At 45.6% G+C, this 12,500-nt stretch overlaps 1 protein-coding gene across 1 annotated transcript in view; it reads left to right on the top strand.

Annotated features, from left to right (window-relative positions):
• tfe3a (transcription factor binding to IGHM enhancer 3a) overlaps positions 1–12,072 on the top strand; it is a 13,237-nt gene extending 1,165 nt beyond the window's left edge. Inside the window, 12 exon segments of the mRNA XM_065961243.1 lie at positions 3,204–3,244; positions 3,247–3,448; positions 3,834–3,925; positions 3,928–3,995; positions 4,126–4,140; positions 4,142–4,316; positions 4,668–4,756; positions 7,654–7,774; positions 8,802–8,858; positions 9,082–9,157; positions 9,707–9,854; positions 10,146–12,072. Of these exon segments, the coding sequence (XP_065817315.1) occupies positions 3,204–3,244; positions 3,247–3,448; positions 3,834–3,925; positions 3,928–3,995; positions 4,126–4,140; positions 4,142–4,316; positions 4,668–4,756; positions 7,654–7,774; positions 8,802–8,858; positions 9,082–9,157; positions 9,707–9,854; positions 10,146–10,526 (1,465 nt within the window). The 3' untranslated portion in view covers positions 10,527–12,072.
• Positions 12,073–12,500: the final 428 nt, after the last annotated feature.

Raw genomic sequence — 12,500 nt, 5'->3', positions numbered from 1 at the left:
TCATCATTTTCAGATGTTTGTTGATATATTTTATTAAAGGAAAAGAAACTTTAAACTGCTGAAAATGTAAATGGAGTCCGGTGTGCTTGGTCCAGATATCTGGTTTCTCATGAGGAACATCCTCATTAAATGTGATGGGTGGTCATTAAAGTGCTGAATGAGTGTTGTTTACAGAGATGATGAAGATGATGATGATGATGATGATGAGGATGATGATGAGGATGATGATGAGATGAGGATTATTTATTCTTAGACTGTGTAGTTCAGGTTGTTCTCGTACTCTCTGACCTTTAACCTGTGATCCTCTTTGCCTCCCGGTCCTACGCGCCTGATTCAATGAGTCATCCAGCATTAGACACACACACACACAACACACACACACACACACACACACACACACACACACACACACACACACACACAGAAGCTGGCTCTCTCTCATGTATTTTCCCACCAGGACTAACAGAGAGCGACAGGCCCAGCTAGTTGAGTCCTTCTCAGTGTCTCGTCTTCCCCTATACCTCCCCCTCAGTCCACCACACCCTACACACACACACACACACACACACACACACACACACACACACACACACACACACACACACTCGCACAGAGTTATGTGTGTGATAGACAGTTTGTGATCTAAAAACTGTTTGACTGAAGAGACACTGAGGAGGGGGAGGGGGAGGGATGAAGAGCGGCTTTTGTCTGGTTTGTCCATAGTCTGTGTTTGAAAAGTGGATGAACCCAGAGCGATGTCACCCTCTGGTTTGTGGACTAATGTTTTCAAGCCTCCAGTTGTGGCGTTTTTTGCTGTTGCTGTCTTTGGTATTTTAAGACTAGAAGTGACCAATTTGGTCAAGAGGGAGAGCTAGAGAGGAGCCGGCAAATAAAAACAGACTCTTCAGTGTGTCATTAAACCAAGCAGCATCCCCAGACTTGAAAAAAAGAAACCCAATGCCGGAGTTTAAAATCCTGCAGTTCCTGGAGTGTCCACTAGAGGCTGGCTGCAGAAGCACAGGAAGTCACATACACACCCATTCTAAAAAGAATGCCTGTTTTTACAGCAGAGATGAACATGTTTACAGCCTGGTTTCAAAAAAGAAATCTGATTAGTGATTGTCATCATGGGCGCACACTGTACTTTAACTTTTTATAACTGCTCTGTTTTGATCTTATGTGTCTCCATAGTAAAGTGCGTACTCAGTCACTAAGTCTATTTGAAGTCCGTTAATATTTCCAGCCTCTACAGTTTGCACGGATGAAGGTGAAGACGATAAAAAAAGGAGGTGTGGGGTTTTCTCTCTAAAATGTCTCCAGATGTTTTCAAACCACAAACACATGATGTGCTCGGCCGCGTCCCATTCAGAGAGCTGCAGCACCTCCAGGCTTCCTGTTTGTGTTCTTAGAGAGAGAGAGAGAGAGAGAGAGAGAGAGAGAGAGAGAGAGAGAGAGAGAGAGAGACGTTATGATACTTCCACACTTCTCAGTACCACGTGTTTTAAGACTTCTTATGGGCTTTTTATACCTTTATTGGAGAGACAGGACAGTCAGAAGAGAGAGAGAGAGAGGAGAGAGAGAGAGAGAGAGAGAGAGAGAGAGAGAGAGGAGAGAGAGAGGAGAGAGAGAGAGAGAGAGAGAGAGAGAGAGAGAGAGGGTGTCCTCTCACAGCACTGTGTACATGTTAATCATTAACAACAGTAAAATACTTTGCATTCCTTTCAGAAGAGAGGTGTGTAGGAGACGGTTGTATAGCGTTGATTTATACAAGTGTTACCTCGAGACACTTTACAAAAGAGCGTATGGGTAAGATGCAAAAGCAAAAAAAAATTTATTGCCATGGTGTGTGTGTGTGTGTGTGTGTGTGTGTGTGTGTGTGTGTGTGTGTGTGTGTGTGTGTGTGTGTGTGTGTGTGTGTGTGTGTGTGTGTGTGATCAGATTATTATGATTTCATCTTCATTCTGATTGAAGTAAAGCTCTCAGTCTGCACATTTCTTACAGCGTGGAGAAAATATGTGCCTGTGCACGCCGGATTACAGGGGGACATGACTCAGCAGAAACACACACACACACACACACACACACACACACACACACACACACCACACACACTCTTCAGGTTGGATTTAGTTCAGTTAAAGTGAACTGCTGACAGATGTTTTTCTTCTCTTTGGTGTCCAAAACAAATATGGAAATAATTTCCGTCAGACAGCGACGCGTGTGTGTGTGTGTGTGTGTGTGTGTGTGTGTGTGTGTGTGTGTGTGTGTGTGTGTGTGTGTGTGTGTGTGTGTGTGTGTGTGTGTGTGTGTGTGTGGTCACAGCAGCCTGTAGTGGTGGTTTGATGAACTGCAGCGAGCCGGTCTGAAACCGCTCTGATGAGTTTACAGAACAGTAGATCTCTGAGGACTTCAGGTGGATCTGAACGAGGCGTTCTGTTCTGTGAGGGGGTCGGCTCAGTCTGCCTGGAGGACTTCAGGTGGATCTGACGAGGCGTTCTGTTCTGTGAGGGGGTCGGCTCAGTCTGCCTGGAGACTTCAGGAGGTTTAAAGTATACAGAGTGTTTGTGGGGGAATGCTTATGTCCAATTACTTGGTTTCTTCTGGCCTGTGGTGAAGGATGGACTCTGTTGACCCCCCCCCTCGTCGAGGTTACACTGGGTTCCTCAGGGGGGAGCTTGTCCTCCCTAATGAGGAAGGAGGGCAGACTTTGGTCCCCTTAGCCACCAGTGGGGAGGCTGTTCTCTGCTGTCCTGCTGCAGTGTGGACATCTCTGTTCTTAATGTGAAAGCAGGAGAGGGTTGTTATGATGTGAGAATTTAAACTTCAATTTGATTCTACAATTCTACAATTCACTTATCAGACTCTTTTATCCAAAGTGACGTACATCAGAGAGTAAGAACAACACAAGCAAGGATCTAGAAAAAGGGAACAATGTGAGTAAGAGCAAACGATCAGCTTTGAGTCTGATTGGACACACAGGTGCTGACAGGAAGTGACCAGAGGCAAAGCACAACATTGAGGGCAGTTCTTGAGAGCTCTAATCAGTATAGAAACCATCTTATAAGTCGTCGATTCTAGTAAAAATCAAACGATATCAATACCTGTTTGACACCGAGGCAACTAAACCTCTCTCTCTCTCTCTCTCTCGCTCTCTCTCTCTCTCTCTCTCTCTCTCTCTCTCTCTCTCTCTCTCTCTCTCTCAGGGTGGAGTCTGGTATCGTCGCTGACATCGAGGTTGACAATCTGTGCCGTCAGACAGCGACACTTTCTACCAGATCAAGAGTCAGCCAATCAGGTAGATCCCAGAGAACCGTCTCAGGTGACTTCAGTGAACGTCTTGTTGACCTCAGATGATGTCATCTCTCTCTCTCTTTCTCTCTTTAGCTCGCAGTAGCAGCCTCCTCCTCTTCTTCATTTCATCCTCTCTGCCGTCAGCCATGTCATCCAGGTAACACACACACACACACACACACACACACACACACACACACACACACACAGACACACACACTGTGTGTGTCCTCCAGAGGGCGCTGCAGTCTTCCATCTGCACTGAGACTGATAACCTCAAACTCCTCTCCTCTCTCTCCCTCCCCCTCCTCTCCTCCTCTCCTCCCCTCCTCTCTTCTCCTCTCTCCTCCTCTCCTCCCCTCCCCTCCCCTCCTCTCCTCTCCTCTCCTCCCCCTCCTCTCCCTCTCTCCTCTCCTCTCCTCTCCTCTCCCCCCCTCCCCTCCTTTCCCCCCCCCCTCTTTCTCCTTTCCTCTCCTCTCCTCTCCTCTCCTCTCCTCCCTCCTCTCCTCTCCTCTCCTCTCTCCTCTTCTCGTCTCCTGCAGGGTTTTGATGCGTCAGGATCTTATGCGTCAGCAGGCTCTGGAGGAGGAGCAGAAGGAGGCGCAGCAGCAGCTCCTCCGCTTGGTTGACTCCTCCTCCCCATCTCGGTGTCGGTGTCCTCCTCCTGCAGACCTCCTGCTCAGGTCCCTGTGGAGGTGCTCAAGGTACGAGGAGGAGCAGATTTACAGTTTACTCTCTAACTTTAAAGTAAACATATAGCACTGGATCCTACATTTCCCATGATGCATCTGGGTGTCTCTCTAAATAAGGTGTTTGTGTGTCTGTGTGTCTCAGGTGCAGACTCACCTGGGAGAACCCCACCAGGTATCACATCCAGCAGGCTCAGAGGCAGCAGGTGCGTCATTACCTCTCCACCAACGGCAAGACGGCCAATCAGGAGCAAGATGGAAAACCAAGCCACTCCCCCCAGCCAGGCTCCGCCCCCAAACTCCAGCCTGCAGACAGCAGACAGAAACATGAGGTAAATAATAAAAATAAATGGAATAAGAACTTTTTGAATCAACAGGTTTCAGTACACACACACACACACACACACACACACACACACACACACACACACACACACACACACACACACACTATTTATGAATGACTCACTGTGAAACATTAAAGGAGCAGTTCACTGTTTTCAGTTCACTCTGCAGCACTTCCTGTCTGACTCACATTCTGCTGAGTCAGCTGATCACAGGAGCTGACTCAGCACGTTCTGCCCGTGTCTGCTCTCAGAATCACTTTAATGGATTTAATCTCAACTGTCAATTTGTGTGCTGTCATGTAACCTGCTCTCTGATTGGTTCAACTCAGATGGAGGATACCCGTCATCGATGACATCATCAGCCTGGAGTCGCGCCTGAACGACGAGTATCTGACGCTGATTGACTCCGGACTGCAGCTCGCCAACACGGTACGTTTATTCAGTAGGATTCTCACAGCAGCTGGAGTCTGTGTGAGGACGGTGGTTTGTCCACAGGTGTGAAGTTCACAGGTGTGAAGTTCACAGGTGTGCAACAAGCTTTAAACTTCATCACTATATCACGGACATGAACTAAACGTGAGTGAGAGGCGGCGTGCAGACATTCTGCAGCCAGCGTCGTCTGCATCATCAACAGCAAATTCACTTTTTTTTTGTTTTACTTAAAATGATATTGTCTCAGGCCACTAGTTTGCATCCATAACGGCACACATTAGCTGGTTGACTAACGGACAGCTGACGGTCTGTTTCCTCATCGATCTTCATCTTTAAAGTCCCGATCGAACAGAACTTGTAGAGTTTCTAACTACAGTGTTGTGACGTATTTAATACTGAAATGGGATAGAACCAAGCAGCAACCTCCGGTGTTGAAAAATGAAGTCAAGGCGGAAGTGTAACATCCTGCAGTTCCTGGAGTGTCCAGTAGAGGCTGGCTGCAGAAGCACAGGAAGTCACATACTCACCCATTCTAAAAAGCCTGTTTTTACAGCAGAGATGAACATGTTTACAGCCTGGTTCAAAAAACCAAATAGGTGTGATTAGCTCATGTCTGGATGGACACACACTGTACGGGGGGTGAATGTTTTGATGACTCATCAGTTTTGATTTGATGAAGGATAAGAGTTACCAACCATCGCTCGCTTCAACAAAGCTTAAATCTATCAAAAATTATAAACGCCCCCCGAGTGCAAGATGAGTCATCGGGCATTAGAAACTTTTTTTTCAGGAAGAAAAACTTCAGTAAAATGTTCAGATGTGATAAACACTCAGTGATGTTTTATGGAAACATATTCTGCAGATAAATGAACATTTCACAACCAGAACGCTGGATTTCATCGGGGCTTTAACAAAGACAAGACCCTGAAACAAAAGCAGAACACTAGATCCTCCTGTGGGCGGAGCCTGTGTGAGTGTGTGTGTGTGTGTGAGTGTGTGTGTGAGTGTGAGTGTGTGTGTGAGTGTGTGTGTGAGTGTGTGTGAGTGTGTGTCGGACAGATAATGAGGGAGGGTTTTTTTGGTGTTACTTTCTTAAAGAGACGTTTCCCCATTTTTCAACAGTCGTCCAAACAGAAAGAGGAAGAGAAGCTGCTGCGTGTGTGTTACTGTGTGTGTGTGTGTGTGTGTGATAGTGTGTACTTGCACATAGATGTTAATGTGTGTGTGTTGAAGCAGAGAAGATGAGGATTTTAGTGTTACTGCCGGATCATGAGAAGAGGAGGATTAAATCACAGGTAAAGTCTCTCTCTCTCTCTCTCTCTCTCTCTCTCTCTCTCTCTCTCTCTCTCTCTCTCTCTTTGAGCTGTGGGCTTCCTGCATGTTCCCTCTCTGATCCAGGTGAGCTCTGGTAGAATGAGAAACAGCTGTCGTCAGTGATCAGATGATTTCAGATGGTTTCAGATGCATTCACTTCATCATGTTTGAAGGACTTTGTGAAGCGGGGAGCGGCTGTCACAGAAACGTCCTGCTGTGAGTGTGAGACAGTTTGAATCAGTTGTTTAAAACTTTGAGAGGTGGAAAGCAGATTTAAAACACAAAACTTTCCCTGTTACAGCGGTCGTAGAGTGTGTGTGTGTGTGTGTGTGTGTGTGTGTGTGTGTGTGTGTGTGTGTGTGTGTGTGTGTGTGTGTGTGTGTGTGTGTGTGTGTGTGTGTGTGTGTGTGTGTGTGTGTGTGTGTGTGTGTGTGTGTGTGTGTGTGTGTGTAGGAGGCAGCTGTTATCATTGCAGCCCCCTTCCTGTTCGATCAGCAGATTCCTCAGTTTTTCTGCAGAAACCCGACGTGCCTTCAGCTCAGGTCAGAGCTCGAGTGCTGACAGGAAAAAGTTTTTACTGAGCTGAAAACAAACCGCTTTTCAAACAATTCATTTGAACCTGATGCTGATCCAGAAGGGAGGAGGAGGAGGGGGAGGGGGAGGGGGAGGGGGGGGGGGAGGGGGGGAGGGGGGAAGATTAAACCTGCTGGGAGAGTTTTAAGGACGGCGAGCGTCCTGGTGAGATGGAGCCGTGTATCGTCCTCTACAGGGAGAAGTGAATGAGTGTGTTATCAGATACAAGCAGTGTTTTCTTGAAGCTGAACTCTAACCCCTGACCTCTGACCTCAGCTGAAGGTGTGTGTGTGTGTGTGTGTGTGTGTGTGTGTGTGTGTGTGTGTGTGATCCTGGTATGCAGTGTGTATCAGCTGCTCTATCTCTGAATGTGGGAACAAACGTGTCAAACATATTTTGCAGGTTGGCTCCATTTGAAGGGGAAAATAGTATTTAAAAAAACGATATATTAAGCCGCGCTCCTCTCTGGCTCCGCCCTCTTTTACAAACGTTACCACAATGAATTTGGGCAATTTAAACAGTGTACAGAAGATTGCTGTTTCTGCACAAGAATTGTTGTGAATTCAAAACAAGAAAAGACCCAATAAACGGTGACTTGGACTTTTTTTTTATCTAAATAGTTTGATCCCAATGTTGGCAACAACTCCTAAATGAAAACGTTGCCAATGTCCACAATGAATCCAGATGTTGCGAGCTAGTGTCAGCAATAAATCCCAACATTGTCAACGTACACAACCTTAATCACATCGTTGCCAATGTAGTTTGCAAGAATCGCAACGGTTGCAATTTGTGTATTGAAAACAATAAAAACCCAATATTGGGTGACTTGGACTTTTGTTGCCATGGTTACAATGTTCTCAATATATCCCAACGTTTCCGATGTTTTTGTAAAATCTAAATGCCCTGCAGGAGTTTTCCTCCAGTTTCTGTTGATGTTTTCACGTTCTTCATACAGTTTTTAATTCCGGTATTGTCGCTCACTCTGTGTTCTGATTGGTCGGTTCCAGCTGCCGGTGTCAGGTAACATGCTGGACGTGTACGGCGGCAGCGAAGGGATGGCCACGCCCACCATCACCGTTAGCAACAGTTGCCCGGCCGACCTGCACGTGGTCAAGAGAGAGGTGAACGGTGAGTGTGACGTTGCTATACTTCTGAGGACATTTGTTAAAGTTTTGATATTACTAATTAAAATCTTCATCATCTTCATCATCATCACTGTGATGAAGTCAAAGGTTCTTATGTAACTCAAAAACTGTGCGGAGCTGAATCCTGATTGGTTCCCTTTGAGACTGAAGCCCCTCCCCCTCAGTTTCCCAAAATCTGTTCTTCTTCAGTTTGATGAGTCGACATCGGGACTTCCTCTGAACACACACACGCACGCACACACACACACACACACACACACACACACACACACACACACACACACACACACACACACACAGAGTTTTGACCTCGTCATCAGTTCCACTTCCTGTTAAGGGGACATGAACGTCTGTTGTCCAAAATCAAAGCACACAGTTTCTGCTGAGTCTTGACATGACATTTTTACTTTCTGGACTTTCACACGTTTTCACATTAAACTTTTCAACAGTTTTGAAACTTTTTAAGTTTATTTCGTACTTTAGAAAAACAAACTTCACTCAAAGAATTTGTGATTTAAAAAAAACAAACTTTAAACATCAGAGTCCGCCTCTCTCCATGGAGACAGAGACGAGGTCAATATTTAAAGCCCCCTCATCAAAATGAATCCTGAGCGCTCAGCTGAATCATACAGTGTCTTCATCCGCAGGTTGTTGATTTAGTTGCCATGGAGACGAAGGTGTGATCAGCTGAGCCGAGTGCTTGTTGTCTGAAGTCTTAGATTGTCAAATGAAATCCTTAAAAATCACCTGAAGCTGCAGGAAGATTTTAAACATCCATTATCTATACCACCCTTTCCTGCTCGGGGTCGTGGGGGGCTGGAGGCGGGGTTACACCCTGGACTGGTCGTCAGCCAATCACAGAGCTGACATGTAGAGACAGACAACCAGTTAATCTAACGAGCATGAACTCAAGTTTATCTGAGGACACGATGGTGCAGCTCGGGGATGATGATGGAGATGCTGTTGTTGTTCTCTTTATGATGTTGTTGTTTATGATGTTGTCGTTGTAGACGTGGAGGCCAAAGCTATGATCAAAGAGAGACAGAAGAAAGACAACCACAACCTGAGTGAGTTCTGCAGTGTAACCTCCCCCATTCATAAAAACACTTCTGACATGTTTACAGAATCTGAGGAGACGAGCTGCTGACCGTCAGGTTTTTAACTTCCTGATGTTCTGCTGCGGTTTGACTTCAACGTGTTTCCTCAGAATCTGACTCAAACTGTGTGGAAACATGTTCACACAACATCTTAAATCTGTGGATGTTTGTTTGTTTGTTTGTTTGTTTTCAGTCGAGAGGAGGAGGAGGTTCAACATCAACGACCGAATCAAAGAACTCGGAGATCTCATCCCCAAATCCAGCGATGCGTCAGTACACAAATACTGCACTTCTACTCCACAGTAATACACTGATGCTACACATCAGAACCTTCATACTCCTCTAACTGTGTGTGTGTGTGTGTGTGTGTGTGTGTGTGTGTGTGTGTGTGTGTGTGTGTGTGTGTGTGTGTGTGTGTGTGTGTGTGTGTGTGTGTGTGTGTGTGTGTGTGTGTGTGTGTGTGTGTGTGTGTGTGTGTGTGTGTGTGTGTGTGTGTGTGTGTGTGTGTGTGTGTGTGTGTGTGTGTGTGTGTTCATTTAAACTCCTTAATGAAAAATATGACATAAAATGTTTCTTAAAGGAAGAATTTGAGACTTTTTGATCCAGTAGATGTCGCCCCTGAGCTCCAAACATGCATCACCTGTGTCCTGTATTGTTGTGTTAGCATGCTAATGTTAGAGCTCTTTAGTTAGGAACTCGTTTTCAGGCACCTGAACGGTGATGTATGTCCTGCAGTGTGTATGTGAACAGAGTCAACACTTGTAAGTGCCTTGTGTGTGTGTATGTTAACGAGGCGTGGCCTGTGATTGGTTGATCAGGGAGACCAGGTGGAACAAAGGAACCATCCTGAAGGCGTCGGTGGATTACATCCGCAAACTACAGAAAGAACAGCAGAGGGCGAGAGAGATGGAGGAGAGACAGAGGAGGCTGGAGAACACCAACCACTCCCTGCTGCTGCGCATACAGGTGAGGAGGGGGCGGGGCTTCAGACTATGGACCAATCAGCTGTTCATCTGGCAGGAAGCTGGGCTTGCATTGTGTTAAATATTTATTTTAACACAGTTTTTACAGATTTGTTTGTTAAAAGTTTTTGTAGTTTTACATACTCAATGCGTCATGGTTATTGTAGTTTTTACAGATTTGTTTGTTAAAAGTTTTTGTAGTTTTACATACTCAATGCGTCATGGTTATTGTAGTTTTTACAGATTTGTTTTGGTGTTAAAGTTTTTACTTCCTGTCTTTGTGTCTCTTTTGAAGGAGTTGGAGCTTCAGGCTCGCCTCCACACCCTCTCTTCCTCCTCCTCCTCCTCACCCGCTCCAAACTCCTCCTCCTCCTCTCTGGACCCCCAGGCCCTGCTCTCCCCCTCACTATCTCACCCGTTCCACCCCTCCTCCCCCTCCTCCTCCCTGGTGACCCCCCTGGGTCTGGACGCTCTGAGCTTCGTGGAGCTGGACGAGCCTCACGGGGCGTCGGTCGTGTTCTCCCCCGACCTGATGAGCGACATGGGGCTGACGGAGCTCGGAGACATCCTGATGGAGGAGGGGGGAGGGGGTGTGATGTCGGACCCCCTGCTGTCCTGCGGAGCGTCAAAGACGAGCAGCAGGAGGAGCAGCTTCAGCATGGACGAGGACCACTGATGACGTCATCACACACAGCCATCCTATTGGCCGCCGCTGTTTTTTATTCTATTGGATCGATTTTTTTATAATCCATGACATCATCGAACAGACAACGCTCAAATGTGACATCACAGGGAACGACCGTCATCCAGAGTAACCACGGCAACCACTGTGACCTGGAGTGTAAACGTCCAGTAACTTCTAAGAAGAAGAACCACGAAGAAGCTGATTGGCTGAACACTGAACAAACTTACAGCTGATTGGTCGATGGAGTTACTTTTCCTCAAGTCACCAAAATCTGATTTTAAAAATTAGAAAAATAAAAAGATTTGTAACGAGATTCATGATGTTTGATCAACTATTCTACAAAGTACACGTCTTCCAGCCGAGACCGATCTCATGTCTCCGTCTGCCGTGTTGTTACATTTAGCTCGCCATCCCCCCCCCGAGCCTGTCCGCCATTTCCCCGGCAGGTTCTCACTTTTAAAGCTCCCATGAAACATCTTCCTGCAGGTTGTTTTTTATTTCACATTTTAGAGGGAAAGTTGTGTAGCAGTCTGTTTTACAGCGTGCGTGCGTGCATGCGTGCGTGCGTGCGTGGAGAAAAAGAGACAAACTGATGTTTACTCCACGTTAGCGATCAGGTTGATGAATGAGAACATTCTTTATTATTCTCGTGTTCTGCTTATTGTTTGTATCACAGGAAACAGAAGGGAACCCGCCATCTTTCTTTACGTCCTCCTGCTCACGTGCTCGCCATTTCACCCCTCGAGGTCACTGTCCACGATCGTCATCACATGAAACAGTGACTCCGTGAAAATCATCCAATCTGTGTTTTTAATTCAGCCACGATCAAACCTAGAGACCCAACCCCCTGCCCACCAGATGTTTTTATATTGTATATTATGTTTTTTAAGATGAATGACGGTGGCGGACTGCTCGCTCGCTGTACAGCTGAGCAGCGAGCGGGCAGTGTGTCGTCTGTAGCTGTTAGCTCGCCGTGCGACCCGCAGCTGACTCATCACAATACCAGAATTTTAAACTTCAATGTAATCTAAGAAAAAAATCAAACGATAGCTGTTAGTTACCACGGCAACAAACAAATAAGTCCCAGACACTCTACATTTGGTCATGTCTTGTTTTTTTATCATCAAATATTGCAGGCAAACTCCTGCACACCGGGGCGCCGGCAGCCTGGCGGTTAGTGCGTGCACACATTGTATGGAGGCGGGCATCCCGGGTTCAAGTCCGACCTGCCAAAAATCTTTGTGACTCCACTTTGACACAGCGCACATGGCATTTACTGTGGCAACAGCAGCCTTCCTTCAGATGCTGTGAGATGAAAGCTCTTCTTCCACAAAGGGATTTTTTTATTTGTCTGTTTGTTTGTTTGTTATTGTTGTTCTGATTGATGACATGTTTACAAACAGTGTGTCGTTCATCACGCAGCATTGTCGTCTGATTTTAACGCGTTTTTATTTCACGTCATCGTGTTTGTTTTTATAGATTCTTTATGTGTCAGATTCAAACTTTTTTATAGAGAAATAAAATCATTTAAGACAAACTGTTTGCTTTTTTGTCTTTTTTACAGCTGCTCACAGTCTGTTACCATGACAACAACAACCACACTTTGACCGTTGAAAAAAAACTCCTTACTAGTTTTATTTACACAAACATCATTTCTGTTTAGTAAGCAGTAAAAATTTAAGCAGTGTGAATTACACAATTTCTCCACCAGGGGGCTCTCTATCAATTCAAGAACAGAAGATGACATTAAGGCATCAATAGAAACTTTATTTATTTTTAATAACTTTAACTCGTCTCTATGATAGATATAATTATTACAATGAGATATATTGACTTCTTTATTTTTATTTTTATTCAGTTCCATCAGCAGATTTTTATCAGTTAAGTGACAAAATTCTTATAATTTTGTTGACAACATTGTGAATATTTGTCAGGGAAAGGTGAGTCAGAGATGAGGTTATTCTG

Source organism: Labrus bergylta, chromosome 12, assembly GCF_963930695.1.
Source record: "Labrus bergylta chromosome 12, fLabBer1.1, whole genome shotgun sequence".
In the NCBI taxonomy this organism is placed as follows: Eukaryota; Metazoa; Chordata; class Actinopteri; order Labriformes; family Labridae; genus Labrus; species Labrus bergylta.
The sequence above is the reverse complement of the archived record's forward strand: the minus strand, read 5'-3'. Positions and strand labels throughout refer to the sequence as shown.